This window comes from Solea solea, chromosome 10 (genome assembly GCF_958295425.1).
Source record: "Solea solea chromosome 10, fSolSol10.1, whole genome shotgun sequence".
In the NCBI taxonomy this organism is placed as follows: Eukaryota; Metazoa; Chordata; class Actinopteri; order Pleuronectiformes; family Soleidae; genus Solea; species Solea solea.
The window spans coordinates 24,444,127-24,465,411 of record NC_081143.1 but is presented as its reverse complement, the minus strand read 5'-3'; the positions used below and the strand labels follow the sequence as shown (position 1 = coordinate 24,465,411).

The 21,285-nt window shown below is 41.4% G+C and overlaps 1 protein-coding gene across 3 annotated transcripts; it reads left to right on the top strand.

Moving 5' to 3' along the window:
• The first annotated feature begins 904 nt into the window (after positions 1 to 904).
• LOC131467360 (calmodulin-regulated spectrin-associated protein 3-like) lies at positions 905 to 20,064 on the top strand. 3 transcript variants are annotated; one of them, XM_058641214.1, is made up of 19 exons: positions 905 to 1,276; positions 6,030 to 6,265; positions 6,356 to 6,496; positions 7,231 to 7,317; positions 7,673 to 7,708; positions 9,699 to 9,746; positions 11,089 to 11,227; positions 11,454 to 11,593; positions 11,707 to 11,800; positions 11,910 to 11,961; positions 12,321 to 12,382; positions 12,473 to 12,503; positions 12,672 to 15,132; positions 15,220 to 15,344; positions 15,435 to 15,724; positions 15,816 to 15,915; positions 16,510 to 16,622; positions 16,724 to 16,842; positions 16,938 to 20,064. In XM_058641214.1, the coding sequence occupies exons 1-19, from the start codon at positions 1,141 to 1,143 to the stop codon at positions 17,265 to 17,267; spliced, it is 4,740 nt and encodes a 1,579-aa protein (XP_058497197.1). In that variant the 5' UTR covers positions 905 to 1,140; the 3' UTR covers positions 17,268 to 20,064. The 3 variants fall into 3 exon arrangements, with proteins under 3 accessions (XP_058497197.1, XP_058497196.1, XP_058497199.1); XM_058641213.1 differs by having other exon boundaries at positions 16,507 to 16,622; XM_058641216.1 differs by lacking the exon at positions 9,699 to 9,746.
• Positions 20,065 to 21,285: the final 1,221 nt, after the last annotated feature.

The window sequence follows — 21,285 nt, the reverse complement described above, 5'->3', positions numbered from 1 at the left end:
ATTCCAAATATTATGCATAGTTCTAATAGATATCACGTGAAGTGTGATGTTGAAGCTCTTGTTCCCACAAACACTGACACTAACAAAACAAACTTCACACAAATGTACTAACGCACCTTATTTCCTGTGTGCAGTTCAGTCACAGAAGAAGTTGTCGAGTCGTCTTCACTGAACTCGAGTCCAGTTTGTTGTTCCCTTTAACATCTCTGTGTTTGAAGCAGGTCAGACCTTCACTCCACTCTGAGACACTGTGTTCACTCATTTCCTCGATTCACCTGCATCAGGACAGGAAGAGGACAAACCGGTTGAGGTACATTCTCAGCGGCGGCTGCTGCTGCATAAACAACTTGTTTTTGTCCATCACACAAGAGAACCTTTCATTGGCCTGATTTACAGCTCACATACACACAGGACATGCCTGATTCATTTTGGTGTCCTAGGCGAGATTGGGATGTGGTGCCCTCTCACTCTCTCTCTCTCACTCTCTCTCACACACACACACACACACACACACACACACACATTTTTAAAGAAACTCCTTTTGTCCCCCCGTTTTTTGCATGAAAGGAAGGTCAGGCAGATCCAGAGGAATGCAGCTTTGCTTTTTTACACATGATGGGAGGCAACGAGGATGAGAATCAGCACCTGTACACACAGCGATGTTTCCACTGAGTCAAAGGTGAAGTATCACTCAATGGCGCCATCTGGTGGTTAGAGTGGATTGAGTCATTTCTCAGTTGGAATTTTGTCTAATAATTTTAATGTTAGGCGTGAAGGTTTGTATTATAATATAGTATAAGAAAAATATGATTATTTTGGAGTGACATTTGACATGAATGGGTGAGATGTTATTATTCCACTGCACTGATTTTCTTATTATTATTATTATTATTATTATTAGTAGTAGTAGTATTATGTTATTTTAAAATTGTAAACACGTTTTAGCTTTTTTCATCCCTTTGTTAAGTCGCCTTTAACTTTGTGTGTTTATCCCTCGTTGTCTCAGTCTGCGTCTGCATCACATGGTCCTCATCTCTCTCCTCCTCCTCCTCCTCCTCCCATTTCCCCGGCGCTGCTGCTGCTGCTGCTGCTACTGCTCCTCTCTCCTCCTCCGCGCTCTCCGTGCGCCACAGCGCGGCCATGGTGGACTCTCCCAGCGCGATGAAGAAGACCTTCTCGGTGCCGGAGATCAAACCTTTGGACCAGTACGACTTTAACCGGGCCAAGATCCGCGCCAGTGTCCGGTGGCTGCTGTCGAAGTCTTACGCCTCTGCAGGTACGGACTCTCTGCTCCCATCACTCAGGCGGAGGCGCTGCTTGGGTGGGGCGCTCCATCATTTCTCCTCCTCCTTCTCCTCCACCCTGATTTAAAACGGGAGCGCCGGAGTTTACCATTGTATTTTCAGTGTGCATGTGTATGCGTGTTGTTGTGTCCATCCTGCTCCAGCAGCATTTCCTCCTCATCCTCATCCATGCAGCCGCTGCTGTGGTGCGTTCACGTACCTTCCTCCCTCCCTCTCTGCTTCTGCCATTGAGGCTGATTTCACCTCCTCATCATTATTGACGTGTGAATGTGAGGAGGAATCTCCCCAGTGGATGATGATGATGATGATGATGATGATGCTGATGATGCTGATGCTGGAGGAGTCTGTCTGTCAGCGCTGCAGTGCAACAAAAGCCTTTTGTCGGAGCCGCTACCCTCAGGCCTGTGCCGGGGAATAACATAAAACTAAATAAATAAGTGAAGAAGCTGCAAAGCAAAGAGACTCTCCCCTCCGTGCATGTGAATTACCTGCGTGTTTAAATATAACTCGTGTGTGTCTGTGGATGGGTCAGCACGGCATAATATTTGTGTCAGTGTTACGCACCCACGTTGTTGGGCAGTAGGCGCGCGTGGCACACAGTAGGCGTTATTTTATAACACAATGGAGTGTGTGAGTCTGAGTCACTTATTAGATTATTGATGGATAATGGCTCAAATGTGAACTGATTCACGTTGGTGGTCTTTATTCAGGTTTACTGCATGACATCATCACACAATAGGCTTTCCAATCAATTATTATTATCATTATTGATCAGTGTATCTATATCAGGGCCCATCTAGAGGCTTAATCTGCACAGCATGGATGGACAGACAGAAAGAAAGAAAGAAAGAAAAAGAGAAGGAATACAGGCCTAAATCAGCAAATCCAGTGCATGAATAAACATCAGTGGTAAATATGAGACATAAAAATGCCAGAGTATATAATAAATGCTGGTTTAGAGCCGTTGTCCCAAGGTGGTAACAAAACAGTAACAAATACATCAATAAAATACACAATAAGTTCAAATTAATTAAGAATAAAATCCTTTATTAGTCCCCAATGAGAGAATTCTGGTTTGCAACATAACCCATGTGCCTAATAAATACTGGAAACGAGAGAGAGATATATAAAGAATACAATAAGGTGTGTGTGTGTGTGTCATTGCTGACTAACATAGTGATGTCACACTGAGTCTGCAGGAGTAGACTCCCCTCAGTTGTCCTGACGTGTAAACGATTCACGTCTCTGTGTCTTTTGCTGTGGTAATGACCTTAGACACAAATCCATCTCACATTTATGTCCAGTCTGTGAGTCACTGTGTCTGTGAGACACAGCAACAGCAGGGAGGGAGGGAGGGAGGGAGGGACGGATGGGGAGGAGGGAAGAGGGAGAGAGGAAGGCCTCCATGTCTGTCAGCTGGTCGTCATAGAATTTTAATGGAGGCCCAGAAGAAAAACATAAACACAATGCCTAACTCAGTCTCTCTCTGTTCAAGATTTCTATCTATCTAACCATCCATCCATCCATCTTCTCAGGAAAATGTCTATCTGCTAAATGTGACAAGTGCAGGAAGTGTGTAGTTTTCTTAAAACCATAAAGATATGGAGTGGAAAATAAAAAAGTATGACCTAAAAGAGGCTAAAAGCCTTCAGAACTACACATTAGGACTGAATCATCCATCCATCCATCTTCTACCGCTTTAGCCTCCACATGAGGGTCACAAGGGGCTGCTGTGCACCCCATCCAACCTGGACAGTTGGCCACTGAACGATAGTATTTTGGAATCAAACTTGCGAAAAATCGAATTTGAAACAACGCAATTAGAGAATCACAAGTTTTTGCTGCGATTCGATGGTTTTATTTTGGTTTGTTCTACGTCCTATTGTACCAGAAGACAGACGGACAGACGGTTGAATGGAAAGTGAGTGGAGACCAAACATAGAGCTATAATGTTGCACTCACATTGATCAGGCGGCCAGAAACACGACTCTAAATGGAAGCTTAGCTGTCGCCTGCTGTCAATCAATCAAACATGTATGTTAACATAATGTGTGTGTGTGTGTGTGTGTGTGTGCGCACGCACGCACAACAAATCAATCACAGAAAATGGCATCATATCTGTTTTGATAATTAGATAAATAAGTTTGATCGTATATGTGAGCGTTTCCTCTTTGTGTTTGTTTTGTTTTCTGTTGTTGGTTGATGATAAAAAGAGGAATCAGAAGTCTCCTGATGGTCGTATTTGGAAGTAGAATAATTGTTTCACTGTTGGAGGATTTAAGGTTTTTAAAACGGTGGTGATCTCAAATGAGAATGAACATCTTTGTTTTGGTTGCATTCATATAAAAAGTAAGAAATAAAGCGACATCATTTAACACAATTATGCCAATAACTGAAAAAGGAATAGGCTGAAGCACATGGCTTATTTTTGCCTCTCCTGTACAATACTAGACTTTTAATTCACATTGTAAGCTGTATTTTATTTTACATTTCAAACATTTTTTGAACCCCAAAAGAGTTTAACACAATTTCATTTCATCATTGAGTTCGTTCCATAACTTGACCCCCAAAAACTGACACACATCTGTGTATTTAATATTTGAAGTTAAGTCATGTACAAGATGTGAAATATTGATATTGTAGTCCACCCTGTAGTTAGGACACTGTGCTGAGGAGGTTTTGTGTCAGTGTCCTTATTATTATCCTGTGTGTAAACATTTATATTAATGAGAGTTTTACTTGATCACGTTTGAGTCTGTAACACTGTTGGTTCTGTTTTTAGCTCCACAGGCCTGCGTCTGTTCCCTCCAGATTATGTTAGTGTTGAATTATGTGGGTTAAGCTGCATGGGTCCCACTCTGCAGTCCACCCTCCTCTGTGACTCTCCTCAATTTTCCACTGTTCCCATAGTGACGGGCAGTTTTATGTCCTCCCAGTGCTGCAGAGTGTGAAAGGCAATGGTTTAACCCCAAAGAGTGTGTGTGTCACACTGCAGCGGAGTGTGTGTGTGTTTCAAACTGCTGTTTGTGCGCTGACACAGATAGATAACCTCCCTCCTCTCCTCTCCTCTCCTCTCCTCTCCTGAAATCTAAAAAGGAGTCATAGTGATGTGCAAGGACAGATGAGTGAGTGCAGGCGTAGTCTGCCTCAATCTTCAGGATTATCCTGACTTGTGTTCATGTCCAGAGGCTGCAGAGTTGGAATATGGGTCAGGAAAGTGTGTGTGTACCCATGAAATGACCCAGTCACTCCATGGAGCCACACTTTAGTCTGAGAAACCTCTCTGGGCTGAGCTGTTCATGCAGATGATGACGTTATTCTCTCCCGCAGTCAGATTACATGTTGCCCCAAATTTCCATTGTGTGGAAGTGTCGCCACTTTTGTCCAGTAGATGTGTAGATGTGTAGATGTGTAGATGTGTCGTGTTCTCTGCCAGCAAAGACACAACAGTGAGGCTGCAGCAAAGATTTCACAAAGCAGTTCAATGCACGGACTCACTTTTCCCCATTTTCTTACAAAGTATGCACATGGAGGTAAGAGTTAAGTCCATTAGTAGACGGAGAACATCTGTCAGTACATAATGAGTGAGTGCACTCTTGAACCTGCACCACTGAAATATTCATTCTAAAACTCTTTCCTGTTAATAAACACGGTGCTTCTGTGCAGCGAAGACTCTGTCGCTCCAACTTCTATGATGCTAACGCACTGATCAAGTGTGGAGTCACTCATGTGTTTGTGAAGTGCCACTGTGAACACTCAAGTTTAGCATTTTGGCCAGTTGTTTTAAAACCGGTCCACTCACTGTGCACCTGCAACCATGCACCTATTTGATGACAACTTCATTTTAGGTTTTTAAAGCAGAACTTTGCAATACATTCCGCTTTTTTCACTACATAGCTCCCCCTATAGACGAATCCTATAAATAAGTATTTGTATAATAAGAATAGTAATTATAGTGAAGATAGGAAAATACTCTATATTTTATGACCACTTTGAACATACAATGTCTACCACTTTATCCTAACTGTTGTAAAGCAATTTGTGTTTCTTGCCAGACCCAAGAGTTTTTATGAGACCTCCTGATTCTGAGGATCTTGGAAGGCTGGTTTTCTGCTAACAGAGAGTAGTGGGAGTGGAGACCTTAACCTTCACAATGACTCTGAAGCTGTAAAAGAAATGTATATTTCTTACACTTATGGTTACCAGATTATGAATCCTTCTACTTTTGGTGATCTTTTGTCTTTGAATAACCATCATCTGCACAAAGTGTTATGTCCAGTATGTACATAGAGTACATTCAATGGTCTCTCATGATACATAAGAATGTCTGGATTGGGCCTGGAACCTGTTTTGTTTAAACTAACCATCAGAGGTTGCAAAAATAGTTTTAATGTCCGCCTTGTGGTGCCATGACAGGAGAAGTGTTGGGATTGGTAAAGTCTTCAGGATTCATCCTCTATGAACCATGAAACATGAATTTATACAAACCAATCTAAGAAGATGTTAACAAAACAAGTTTGACCAACAGAAAATGTCAAAGTTTAAACTTGATTAACATGATAACACCCTCAAGACATTTCCCTAAAATATCAATGTGTCATTAGAGACAAAGTCCTTCCTCTGGGAACCATGCATGGCAACAGTGCAGCATTCAAAACAAAGCCCAGTCCGGACTGAAATGATGAACCAATCACAGCTCACTGAGTCCTCTTCTGTCTTCTTCAGAAACCATTCCTGTTGAGTTGCAGGAGCCACTTTACAAGGACCGGTATGAACAAGAGCACCTTAAGCCGGCTGTCTCCAAGCTGCTTCTCACCCCGGAGATCTACTGCCGAGCGTCGCAGGGGTCACCTGCCGACACCTCCGCCCTCCTGCAGTACCTCATTAGAAAAGGTTTCACTCCAAAGGTCCAGGATGTTGATGTCACAGAGGAAGATCTCTGCAGTGTTCCCCTCAAGTTGGTACGTTTGTAGCACTGGGCAAAAAAAAAAAAAGAACGAAAGAAAGGTGATTGGTTATATTGTCCCTCTTCTTGTCTCTGATTGGTGTAGAAATGCCACCTTGCTCTGATTGACTCTATGATGTCACTGGCTGCCAAAGAGACAGTCGGTCAGGTGAAGATGGCGCTGGAGGCGGAGCAGATGGGCGCCGGGGCTCCGTGGGAGAACGCTCTGCTGTTCTGGGTCAACATGGTGAGACCAACGTTGTTTATCCTTCTTATTAATGACCTGTTTTCATATTTTCTTTAATATTGATTATAATCCATCCATCGTCTACGGCATTATCCTCCACATGAGGGTCGCGGGGCTGCTGGTGCCAAATCCCAGCTGACACAGAGCGAAAGGCGGGTTACATCATAGCATCGTAACAAATTGAAGTGTCAAATTAACCTCTGACCTTTTTGGACTGTGGGAAAACTGGAGAAAACGGCCCTTGTTATGACCAGGTTGCGAGCCCCTGTCTTTTTGTTGCAAGGCAGTAGCACTGGCTACTATTCTGTCATGTGGCCCATTGATTGTAATATTTGAGTATATTATAATCATATAAAAGATGATATCAGGTTTAATCTTGACTCCTACAATTCTGCAGCACCTTGTTATGAAGGATGTTTGTAATGTAAATATAATTTTTTAGAAAATTTGAAGTGATCAGCAAACTCTGATGTGTCTTAAAAGTGCATTTGCGACATAATTTTGGTGTCACTGATAAAAACCTGGACTTCTACACCTCCTCTAGACTCTTTTTTTAGTCTCAGGGTGATTTGGCCTATGACATGAGACTTTACCAATCACTGGACATTTCAGAGAGAACTCAACCCCAGGTCATTAAATACTAATCTGACAAGATGAGCATATTTTGCCTAATCCAGCTTTAAAACTGATTTGTCCTATATTAAATAATTAATTGTGCCATCATGTGCCAACAGCTAAACCAGAAGCTGAGAGAAAGCACAGAGGAAGACGAGCCTCTCAAGTCACAGTCGTGTACAGATCTGCAGCCTGCTCAGGAAACGGTAACACACACACACACACACACACACAAACTTGGTTTTATATCTTAGTGAGGACACATCATAAACATAATGCATTCCATATCCCCTTACCTTACCCATCACAACTGAGTGTCTTACCCTTACCCTAACCCTAACCTAAACCTAATTCTAACCCAATGATGTCCCCTCAAGATCAAAATGTCCTCACAAAGATAGATTTGTATGTTTTTTTTGTACCTCACAAAGATATAAATACAAGTACACACACACAAACACTGTCTCCCATTGCTATGTTGCTTCAGCTTCTAACATCGACCTCGCTCTGCTTCTGTTTCCTCTCCGTGGTTCACCTCTGTCGTGCGTTGCCCTCGGGCAGTGTCAGTCCAACCGCTGGTACTGGAAACTAGTCCCCGTAAGTGTCCTCTTCTTCTTCTTCTTCTTCTTCTCTCCTTCCTTCTCTCTGAGTGTGTCCATTGGCTGTGGCTGACATTACTGTGCCTGCTGGAAATGCCACGAAACCTCTTTACCTGTCCTATTATAAGAAAAAGTGCCTGTCTGTATGACCTTTTCAGCTGACTAATAAGATGCCACTGAAATGACCCGGAAATTATTGCCATTTATAATTAACGCTGTTTTGGACCCCTGGGTGTTTTTCTGACTTTGAATCATTTAGTCGTCAATTTCATCTTAAACTGCCCAGATTATCAGAGTGGAGTTGGAGGGGGAGATGTTGGAGAGGAGGGAGGGGTCCCCCTTTGTTTGCCCCCGTTCCTCTCCTTTACACATGGGACAATATGGATATTCGTGAGATAGAATATCCATATTGTCCCATACATACTGACCAAAACAATTATGATTCACTTTTTTTTGTTTTTCTAAGATGAAATTGGGTGGAGCCTTCTTTCTTCTACGGTAACTGCTATTAGCTACTATTGCAGCTGCTACTAGCCGCTGTCGTAGTAGCTACTACTGTAGCTGCTACTAGATGCTACTTTAGCTGCTACTGTAGCTGCTACTAGATGCTATTTTAGCTGCTACTAGATGCTACTTTATCTGCTACTTTAGCTGCTACTGTAGCTGCTACTAGATGCTATTTTAGCTGCTACTGTAGCTGCTACTAGTCGCTAGTCACTAGTTTTTTTTGTTTTTCTAAGATGAAATTGGGTGGAGCCTTCTTTCTTCTACGGTAACTGCTATTAGCTACTATTGCAGCTGATACTAGCCGCTATCGTAGTAGCTGCTACTAGATGCTACTTTAGCTGCTACTGTAGCTGCTACTTTAGCTGCTACTGTAGCTGCTACTAGATGCTATTTTAGCTGCTACTGTAGCTGCTACTAGATGCTATTTTAGCTGCTACTGTAGCTGCTACTAGATGCCACTTTAGCTGCTACTGTAGCTGCTACTAGATGCTATTTTAGCTGCTACTGTAGCTGCTACTAGTCGCTACTTTAGCAGGGGAGGGTTACATCCAGCGTTCTCCTAGTGTGGGTCCCAAGCCGGGATAAATTGGAAAGTTGAAGGTAGAATAAACCGATGTTACTAATGTTACACATTAGGTCCACAAATGCTAAATGTAAATGTAAAATTTCACTTATATGACACATGAAAAACGGTGGAGCTTTATCCAGTGAACTAATGCTATAGGTTGGGATATAGGTTGTCAAAATAAATGCAATTCTCAATGTTATTGCAATAATTCAAATAATCCACTATAAACTCTTAAACGGTCTCGAATGCTGTGTTCACAAATGCAAATTTGTGTGGTGTGCCGCAAGATCATTTGTAGAACATCAACCACCTATGTCATCAGCTTCAGCGGCCAGCCTGAATTCGAGTTTCCAAGCTCTCTTCTGGGTTTTTTTTTGCCCCGCTACATACGGCAACTTGTATCGTAGAGCTTCGGGTGCTCACACACAGAGATGCTAGTTTTCTATCCCCATTTTGTGTCTGGCTGCCATTTTGAGTCTGACTGCCGACAAGTATGTGACGTTATCTGAAGAATCTCAACACAAAAAATCTTCATCACGTCCGGTGTGAACGCAGCAGAAATCACTTTCCCATACATTTTGGTCAGAAATAATTTGGGGTTTTGTTTGTTTGTGTTTTGCAATAATAGGATACACATTTTCATGTGAAATACACAGGATATTTTCAAGTGAGGTGAATTGTTTCTCCATAATTATTGCGTCACTGGAAAGTCGCCATGATCAACTGATTGTGAGTGCTGTTTACAGCGATGCAAGATAAAATCCTACATGGTCCCATCCTTACTCTCCTCCTCCCCGTTGCTCCTCTTCTCCTGAGCAGTGCCATGTGACTTTGTGGGTGTGGCGGTTCCCATGATGACCGGCCCCCTTGTCATTTATGCTTGTTTCCCTCTCTCTGCCATCCCCCATTCCAGCATGCTATCGCTTTTTGTTTGAAGGAGTCGGGAAATAAGCCACCAGTGGTAACGTATAACTCCTCGCTCTTGTCTCACCTTCATCCTCCCACGTGTCCTGTAGCAACGCACTTGACTGACTGACAGACAGACCGACCAATCGCCACACCTCTTCCACACTGTTGTCCAATGACCGACTGCAAACTAATCACCACTCCAACCCCGAGGTTGGATGGATCATTCAACACTCACTAGCTTTTAACAATATTTATTTATGTTTCTTTTATTTTAAGTGTGTGTTTCAAAACAATGTAACACACACTTTTCCTCTTTGCAACAATGCTGCACATCATTTAGCATAAGTTATGGCATTAGCACATTTCCTTTACTTTTTAGATTTCTTTTATTTTTATATATTTAAAGTGGAGATGAAGCACTGAGCAATATGAATGTAGTTCATTTTATTTTATCTAAGGCAAGATTTAGCGCAATTAAACATGATATGCAACTATTTGCCAACTTGTCATATTTCAGTTTTTTCTTAATAGAAGGCAGCCATCTTTAACTGGTGAAGTGAGGAGAATGATTGAGCCTCTGTTTGTTTGTTTGCTGATAGAAATAGCTAAAAAAGCTGCTACTAGCTGTAGCTGCTACTGTAGCTGCTACTAACTGTAGCTGCTACTAGCTGTAGCTGCTACTGTAGCTGCTACTAACTGTAGCTGCTACTAGCTGTAGCTGCTTCTGGCCGCCACTGTAGCTGCTACTTTAGCTAGAAGCAGTTACAGGACATGAAATAAATCAAGCAACTTTTACCAGCCCATGAACAAACAGAGCGGACATCACCAGCATCTGTTAAAGATAATTAGTCAGAAAACAAGACTAGTTAATTAATTTATTTGTTACAAGTTGAGTAAATAAATGTTTTGTGCCTTATCTTGTCTTTAGATAAAACTAAAACTATGAATATGTACAGCAGATTGTAATGACAACTAAAGGCTATAACTCACAGTTTCCGTCTGCTGCATGGGCACCAGAATAGATTTTCATCTTTTCATAAAATCACAGACTTTTTTTTCCTTTTAGCCATAATTGTTTCCCAGTCTTTTTTTTGCTCCACCTTTTTGCTGCATCTTCTGATTGGTGTCTGTGTGTATGTATGCAAATGTTGCTTATTTCTTATTTCTTGGCTGCACAGTCTATGAGAGAGCAGGGCAGTCCTGGCTGGTTGTACATTTAATTCTGTCATCATTTCTAACTTTCTGTGCCTTTTTCAATTTTTCATATGCCTAATCTTTCTGTATCCTCCTTACGATTTATTTTCTTCTTTCCTTGTCAATGCACCACTCTTCCTCTTTTTACCCTCTTCTCTATCTTGTCCTCCTCCTCCCCATTCCCTCTCGTTCTTCTGCAGATCCGTTATAGGAAAGATAAAGTGCAGTCGAAGCTGACGCCTACTTTCCCCCTGGTTTCTGCGGTCAAAGATCTGTCTAATGGCTGTGCTGTAGCTGCTGTGTTGCACTTTTACTGCCCGAGCTTGCTGCCTCTAGAGGGTACACACATGAACACAGATGCATACATACATGCTACGCATTTAGGCGATAAAATATTAATGTTTGGCTAAAGTATGTGCAAACGTGTCAGTGTTGCCCATCAATCAAAATAAGTGTCATATAACAGAAAATAGGTTTGATAATATTACTACTTGCTAAAATACATATACAGTACTAAAACACACGATATCAATATGTTTATGTTTTACTTTCTCTTCTCGTCCAGATGTTTGTCTGAAGGACACCATGTCGGTGGCCGACAGTGTTTACAACCTGCAGCTGATCAAAGAGTTCTGTGAGACCAATTTACAGAACTCATGCTCCCTCGCTGTGGAGGACCTGCTCTACGCTCCACCAGTTCTCCACGTAAGTCGGTTATTTTGATTGTCCTAATTTTCACTGCGAGTAAAGCACCTGGAAATTTGGTTTTATGTACCTGTTCTAATCCTCCACCTGATGTGGTTTTGTTTCCTCCTCAGCTGAACATCATGAACTTCATAGCAGAGCTGCTGGACTGGTTTGAGGTCAAGAAGCCTGATTTTGTCCAGCCCATACAACCCATCGACCTCATAGGTTTGTTACATTCAGTCTGCTTCCAATCCCTCCCCGCATCATTGTTGCCCCTGGTTGTTTGATAAATCAGTGACAGCCTCTGAAACTGCAGCACCCGTGTGTCTTTCAGATGTCTCAAGGTTCCTGGGCTGCACAAGTCCTGTCAGTGGGAACAGTAACAGGTATCAAAACCTTCTTTCTCGTGAATGCCACACTCAAAATTTGGTCAGGCAGAACAAATAATCACTTTTTTCTTACAAGACCCTTGAATCTAGACATAAGGTTATCACGTTAGACTGCCTGTTAGTTCTTTGAAGCAATTGAAAGACCATATTTGTTTTTGGGTAGCACTATTTCAAAAGCAGCAAACCTGAAAAACAAATCCAAAAAACAATAAACATGTAGTCAAAATAACCAGTGAGAGAAAAAAAATCTGAACTAGATGCCCAGAAACAAAGCCATAAAACCTGGTTCTTAGAACACTACTTTATTTTGGTGTTGTTATTTTTGAGTTAATTTTTTCTGTTTTATCCTGTTTCAGTGGTTCTCCGTCTTTTATATTCAAACATCCCTTTGTGCCCATCTCGTCACCAGTGTCACCGGGTAAGAAAAAATGTGGTTCTTTAAAATGAATCAAACTAAATCAACTGTTATTTACTCATTTATTCTCTATCTTGCTATCTGTATATTCAGAGAACAAAAGTTGGACAAAGAAACAAATCAGGTAGATATACTTAAAAGCTCTGTGTAATTTCGATAGTAAATGTTGTGCTGCATTCATATTTTTATCTTACGTTCTTAATCTTCTTACTTTGGCTTCTGTGGTTTCTGCTTTTCCATACTTTTTGAAACAATCCATCCATTGGTCCATCCTTCCATCATCACTCTGCAGTCGTCCTCTGTCAGCAGTGACTTTCAGCATCCCATTTGGCCTCGACAGTGATGTTGACATTGTGATGGGAAATCCAATAGATTCTGTCTTTCACTCTGTCAGCACTGACAACCTAACCACCGGCATCCCTGCAATGACTCGTGTCCCATACAGCCCTCCAGAGGACCTCAGCCACCTGGTCAGTGCTTCAGCCCCAATGCAGAGGTCTTCCTGGGGACCTTATGCACAAACGGCACCACTAGGAGAGCTGCCAACTATTGAGGAGGCACTACAGGTGGTGCACACTCCCAACAGCAAAGGCGTGAAGAAGGTAAGGATACCAGAAAAAGGTGGAGGGGTGTTTGGAGGAAAGCCGGAGCCCAGGTTACGTCCTGAGGGAGCCCCTGCTGGTTTCTTCCTGCACTGCCTGGAGGAAGATAATCCTCAGCTCAGTAGCTCTGCTCCCAGTCGCTCTGGAATTCTCTACCGGCCTGTTGGAGGAGGGGTGGGTGGTACAGAAAAGCAAGGAAGGGCAGAGAGGAGAGAGCGATCAGGGCGGAGCTCTGATATGTCACGTGATGATGACTCTGTTCTAAGAGATGGCAGTGTTGACTCCTCTGAAGCATCGGATGATACCCCCAGAAATGCCCCGGGTAATATTCGACCTAGTAGTGGTCACCAAGGAAACCACAGCACCAGCAATAGTCCACGAATGACAAGCTTTGCTGAGCGACGAGACAACAGGAGGCGACATCCTGCTGCTCCTGGTGAGGAGTCGACATCTACTCCAACCCAAGGAACTCCAGGAACTCCGGGAACTCCGGGAACTCCACACACACCCTCAACCCCAGCTGGTGCACCTGGCCATCAGGACAGCCCAGGTCCCAGATGCCCTGAACCAGGCTCTGAGGCCTGGGAGTTGGGTGCTCGTCTGGAGGAAAAACGGAAAAGCATTGAAGCTCAAAAAAGGCGCATTGAAGCCATATTTGCAAAACACAGACAGAGGCTTGGAAAAAATGCTTTCCTTCAACTAAAAAGAGAGCAAGGAGAGGGAGGAGGGCAGGCAGCGGAGGAGGATAGTCTCACCCTGGAGGAGCGCCTTACCCAGATGGAGGAGCAACTAAAACAGGAAGAAGAAAAGGAAAAAAAGGAGGAAGAAAAAGATGGCAATAAAGAGAAAGAGAATCCATCTGTTTCCAATCCACCACGATTAGAGAAGCAGGTCACTTTCTCTATTGATAGTAAAAAGGGAACAGAAAAAGAGAAAGCAGGTGAAGCTGTTTTTGTGGAATACAATGAAGTGGTGAATAAACTGAGTGAAGCCCTGCAGTCACTGCAGAAGGACATGCAGAAACTCACAGATCAGCAACAGCAGCTCATGAGCAACCAAAGACCTATAAATAACCACAAGACCACTCCAAAATCAACACTTAGAAGTAACATCCAAACACCACCTAAAACTCCTCCACACACTCCAACAAAGACCCCACCAAGAACCCCGACAAAGACTCCGACCAGGAGCACCAGTAAAGGCTGGGTAATCCCTACTAATCCCAATGTCCCCACTGCTTCTTCTCCGTCACGACGATCTAACATTCATTCCTTGTCCACCTCTCCAAAAACGGCCATCTCTTCCTCTTGCCCCGCCCCTCGCACAAAGATTCACTCCTCCACACCTCGCAGCCCCAAACACCACCAGCGTCTGCAAAATCAGCGCCCCCATCCACGGCCTTCTGAACTCAAGTTCCCTCCACTCAACCGTGTCTTGGCTCCGACCCAGACTGTGGACACACTCCCCCACTTACGCCGTGTGTCGCCCAGCAAATGTCAGGTTCAGACCTCCTCCTCCTTCCGTATTGGTGGCCCCCAGACTCCTCAGGCATCTCCTCAGCCTGCTCAGCAACTACAGCCTGATGAGAGCACATCAGAAACAGGCTCCAGTGAAACACCAACCCAATTTAGTCTGGAGCTGGAGCAGGAGCAGGAGGACGTGGAGGCTGTTGGAGCGCTGCCGGCCCCTTCACAGACCAGGCAAGATCATCCCAGGGCTGCTTGTGGCAGCAGCTCTGGTGCTCCGTCAGAGTGCTCATTTGAGAGTGAGACTTTGTCCCTCTCTGCTGCATACAGCACAGGAGGTGAAGGGGGGAGACATGGTGGTGCAGGGAATCGCTGCAGCCTGATTGAGGTGTCGCTGTCATCTCTTGGAGGGCCTGAGGGGGGCAGTGATGAACCAACAGATGAGGGGCACGAATTCTCCTCTGATTCTATGAGTGATCACACTGAATCTGCTGCAGAACCAGTGAGGAGGCTCGCCCCAGAACTCCTCGATCCTATAGAGCAGCTGAATCTTGGAGCAGAAGTTACAGACTCCCCAGAAGAAAAAACAGAATCCAAAGACGATACAAGACAAACACAGATGTTGGAACCAAGTGCAGAACAAAATGATCAAGATACCAAAGGAGGAATAGGATTCTTCTTTAAGGTGAGCTGGTGACATTTGAGTTTGCCTTGCATGCATGCAGAATCTGTGCAATCATTTTGGTAATATTGTGCATTTGTGTGGTTGTAGGATGAGGAGTTGTATCATGAAGGGGAGATGGCCCAGCGTAAAGCTCTTCTACTGGAGAGACAACAAAGGAGAACAGAGGAGATGAAGAAGAGGAGACAGTGGCTCGAGCAAGAAAAGGAAATCAGGTAAGCACATGCATATTTATCTAAGCAGCTTTGTCATCGTATACGCTCTAAAGCTTATCTGGAAAAAGTCACCTTTATTCCCTCTCTCAGACCTACGTCTTCAGACAGGAGAATAGCGTCTCCTTCAAATACACCACCGGCAGGCACCACCTCCCCTTCCCCTACTCCTCCTGCTACTCCAGGCGCCCGTTGGGGGGATTTCACACGAGGGGAGTATGCGCTGCGACATCAGCTTAAGATCATGGATGACTTGGACAAAATGATGCGGCAGAAATCTTCCAATCAGGGACGATCTTCAGCAAAGAAAACCCGTTCTCGGCCTCGAAGTATGACCAGGGAGGAAACTAAGCTGTCATTGAGTCCAGCCAAAGGAACCGCGGGTAAATTGAATGAATTGAAAGTTATAAGTACATCAGGTATTCTGTTGATGATTTAACTGATTACATTTAATTTTTTTTAAATGTTTTTTAGGGTCTAAGTTGAACAAAGTGTACTCTCACTCCTCCCTCACCTTGGCAGCAACGGATGAGCCAGGAAACGTTGGGAGTGACCACACTAAGAAACCCCAAAGGTACGCAATCTCTTTTAGCTGCAGTGGTAGCGACATGAGAGGTGTCAATGTAATCACATTAATGTGCTAATTACTTGTAACTTGCTAATGTTAGTACACATTTCCTTTTATCACAGTAACATGCTAACATTAGCTGTAAATGGAGCAAAATGCAATATTTCCCATACATAAGGATAAAAATTGTAAACACAGTCCAGAATGCTAACATCCTGAGAAGCTAAAAGCCTGTTTGCTAATTTGCTGATAAGTTCCACCTTCTCTGGGTTATACTGGACTTCAATTAGACAGTATAGTATAATACTAGATTGAAAGAAGACCAGATCCCTGGTTCTTTCACTTGACTTATTTCTCACATAGTAAGAACTGAAGTTGTTGACAGGCCTTTTATCGAAGGACCATCATTGTTCTGTCAAGGGTCTTTAGTTTTTGTAACCGTTTACATTGCAAACACAACTGTTTGTTTCAGCTAATTAGTGGAGTGTGGGTCGTCCTCCCTTATTTCTTGTTGACAATGAATGCATGAATTATTCCGTTATCAAATATAGCACAGGTATACGAGTTAAGGTCATTGTTGATCTCTCTCTCTCTCAGCAGCCGCCATGATTCACCTTCAAGATGTGTGACACCGAGTAAACTGGCCAATCAGAGCGGAGAAAGGGACTTGGAGAGTGGTTCTAACGGAGCGTCACCGGCCCTAGAATACACAGGTGCAGTACGACAAAGCAGTACAATCTTCAGTGTTGTGTATTGACAGCTGTACGTCTAGGTTTGTACAAACAAGAATGTGTGTGTGTGTTTTAAATTTCAGGTCCAAAGCTCTTCAAAGAACCAAGCTTCAAGTCCAACAAATTTATCATTAATAACGCACTCTCTCGCTGCTGCCTGGCGGGAAAGGTCAACGAGACACAGAAAAACAAGATAGTCGAGGTAGAGGTTTCCATTGTTCCTTAAATCCTGTCTGTTGTATTAAACACACAGTTTCTGGAAGGTTAATATTCTCTTTAATTTCCTTTGAACCTCAGGAGATAGAGAAGAGTCCTGCCAACCACTTCCTCATCCTCTTCCGTGATTCCAGCTGCCAGTTCAGAGGTGTTTACACCATGAACCCTGACTCTCAGGAGCTGGTGCGACTGGCCGGAGTGGGTCCCCGGACAATCGGCTCCACCCAGGTGGAGGCCATCTATAAATACAGCTCGGACAGGAAGCAGTTTAGTGCCATCCCTTCAAAAACTATGGGTATGAGTGTGGATGCCTTCACCATCCCCGGCCATCTTTGGCATGGAGGAGGAGGAGCAGCAGGAGGAGGAAGCAGGAGAGCAAGCATTACTAAGAAGGCGGTTATTACCAAGTGAGAACGTCCCTGTGACTAAAGAAGATGCTGCAATCACACTGACTATGGTGAAATGTAGTGTCGTGAGAATTGAAAACAGTACACACATAAGCCGTGTTATAGATACACCTGTTCTGCCCTTGAATTTTGACAAAATATTTCAAAATAAATTACCCAACTAATAAATGCATCAATATAAAGCAGCCACACCATGTATCAAAATAAAACACTGTTCTTTTGTATTTTCAAAAATACAAAAAAATACTTTGCCACAGTGAGGCCGTTTGTTTTGAGGCGACCGTTTCTCACCTTTATCATCCGTCCCCGTCACTGGAGGACAGTGTCTGAGAGCAACAGATGAAACATTTGACATCACAATATTACCATTTGACCACCCAGATTAAAAGTTAGGTAAATAACTCAGGTTCAAGGAACTCTTCCTTGAGTGTATTTATTATTTACTTTCCAAATACGTTGTTCGAAAATATCGTCAGACACTTTGAGGTAGGACCAAGGTTATAATAGTTTTGGATTCTTCATTACTTTATTTTTTTTTAGAGCGGGTTTGCTAGTTTTTTTCCAGGTGCAAGATTCTAAAAAGTCATTATAAAGTATTATGTCATAAAAACCCAACAAAAGACGCCACTTAGCCTTAGTACTCACAAAGGGTGCACCCTTAGTAAATTGCCACGGTGATAATACACAACTCCTTATATTATTAAAAAATAAACACGTTTTATATGAACCCAGAAGGATTATGTATGAAATAAATTTACAAAGACTAAGCACATCACTACAATTTTAGTTAGTTTTGTAAACCCACAATTCAGTTTCATTTAGTTGTCGTTTATCTTTGAACTTTTCTCTTTCATTAGTTTGCAGTAACTATAATGACCTTGGGTAGGACGTGACCATGTCAAGTCTGGACACGCCATAGCATTCGCTGAAGGATTGAGAACATACACAGATTTAAAGTCCAGTCTGGACAAATTCACGTAAAGCACCGTGTCGTCCAATCTGTGTTCTTATGATGTCTCATACGTTGTCTCAAAGGAGGTATTTTACAGTGTTTTAAAAAGAAAAAAAATACAGAAAACAGACTCGCTCTTAGCCACAGTGTGCAAAAGGAAGGTTTTGTCACATCACTAGGTTCAATATTGCACAAGTAAGAGTTACTTTTAAAAAGTCTCATTACTTATACTTTTCATTGTTTGAAGTACAAACTTGAAAAAACGTTTTTTCCTTTTAGAAGAAAATGGAAGTTGTTTACTGGAAAACTTCCTCAGACGTTACTGTCTGTTCCCTCTCTCTGGTACGACACCAGTTTTATACACTGAGCCAAACAACAACAGAGGAAAATGCCTTTTTTGTGTCGGTGACACTCACTGACCTGACTTTTTGTTTTCTACAACCCTTGTATATTTATTTCTGCTCACAACTGTCAGCAGGTGGATGGAAGCACATTTGATTTGATAGCCATAACCGTGTGATGCAGAGGTGAAGAGTCACGTGACACAGGTCACAGGTCAGTACATGGATCACCACAGCAGCATGAATGGTTATTTACTCTTCTCTGTGTGGTTTAAATGATATGAAAGCAAGAGCTCACTTGTGGTTGTGGTGAAACGATGTTGATTATGGATAAACTGTATAAGCGAAAATAATTTTTGTACAATGAAAGATGATGTGTTGCCACGTTTACGTTTAGAAACACCTGGATTCTTTCACTCTTGGGCAAACAGATTTTTTTCTTTTTCTATTTGAGATCTGGATCTTACGACGGAGAATTAGGGCCAAACAAATCAAATCTTTCGAGAATAAAAGCATAATATTATGACTTTATTCTCACAATGTTACTATTGTAGTCTCATGACTTTATTCTCATAATATTACGACTTTATTCTCGTAATATTACGACTTTATTCTCGTAATATTACGACTTTATTCTCATATTGTTACAACCTTTTTCTCGTAAGGTTACGACTTTATTCTCCAATGTTACAACTTTATTCTCATGACTTTCTTCTCGTAATATTACGACTTTATTCTCGTAATATTACGACTTTATTCTCATATTGTTACAACCTTTTTCTCGTAAGGTTACGACTTTATTCTCCAATGTTACAACTTTATTCTCATGACTTTATTCTCGTAAAATTACGACTTTATTCTTGTAATATTACGACTTTATTCTTGTAATGCTACGACTTTATTCTCTTAATGTTACGACTTTTTTCTCGTAATATTACAACTTTATTCTTTTAATGTTACGACTTTTTTCTCGTAATATTACAACTTTATTCTCTTAATGTTACAATTTTTTTCTTGTAATATTGCGACTTTATTTTCATAATATTATAAAATGATTCTCTAAATGTTACGTCTTTATTTGTGAAATGTTACGACTTTTTCCTCAAGATGTTACGACTTTATTCTCATAATGTTACGACTTTATTCTGGAAAGATTAAATATTTTTTTCCTTTTCAGTTTGATCTCTAATTCTCCATCGTAGGATCTAATTTGGCAGAAAGTCTAAATTTCTCTGTTGTGGGGCTGCAAATAATAATTACTTTGGACCACAAAGTGGAGAACCTGCTATTGTTTTAAAGTAATAATTAGGTAACGTTTGTGTTGGAATAAAAAAAAGTTTTAACAAGATGTTGTTCATTTCCTAACAAATGAAAAGACTCAATAAAGGATTCAGAAGGATTTGAATTATTAGTGAAACACTGAAGAACCTGATTCTCTGGTGTGTACGGAACTTTTTTTAATTTCATGTATGAAAAACAAACGGATGGATTAAAGTCAACACATCAAACTGTCTCAATTATTCCTTTTTTTCTTTCTCTCTGACTTCTCCACAGCTTTTACATTTCTAATCTTATGTCATACATTTTTTAATAATAACTATGACGACATCAGCATTTATACCATACTTGTTTATTATTTTGATGCCTTCTTACTCAATAACTTGACTTTTTTTGGCATTTTTGACACTGTACTGTGCACTTTTTTACAAGTATTTTTTTTATTAAATATTTTAATATACATTTCTGTGATGGTACTGCAGGCAATTATTATAATAAATAAATCAGTTTTGTATACTTTAAATGGCTGTAAAACATGTACAATAGTTTTTACATTTTTTTTGGTTTGATGCCTTTTTATTACAGTATGACATTTTTCTGATTTTATATTTATTGACATTTTTTTAAGTAGCTTATAATAACATCATTGTTTTACATGTTTCATTAATAATATATATATTAGATCCATTTTGACCTGTTACAACAGTGTATCACTACACCATACCTCTGTACTATATAGCCTTTTACAATTTTGTGTTTTTGGCTTTTATATTACTATTATATTACTAACCTATGATTTTTTTTGTTCACATTTTGGACAACATACTAACCTATGACTTTTTGGTCACATTTTGGACGACATACTAACCTATGACTTTTTTGTCAAATTTTGGACGACATACTAACCTATGACTTTTTGGTCACATTTTGGACGACATACTAACCTATGACTTTTTTGTCAAATTTTGGACGACATCCAAACCTATGACTTTTTTGTCACATTTTGGATGACATACTAACCTATGACTTTTTTGTCCAATTTTGGACGACATACTAACCTATGACTTTTTTGTCAAATTTTGGACGACATACTAACCTATGACTTTTTTTTCACATTTAGGACGACATACTAACCTATGACTTTTTGGTCACATTTTGGACGACATACTAACCTATGACTTTTTTTTTCAAATTTTGGACGACATACTAACCTATGACTTTTTGGTCATATTTTGGACGACATACTAACCTATGACTTTTTTGTCAAATTTTGGACGACATACTAACCTATGACTTTTTTTCACGTTTAGGACGACATACTAACCTATGACTTTTTTGTCAAATTTTGGACGACATACTAACCTATGACTTTTTTGTCAAATTTTGGACAACATACTAACCTATGACTTTTTTGTCACATTTTGGACGACATACTAACCTATGACTTTTTT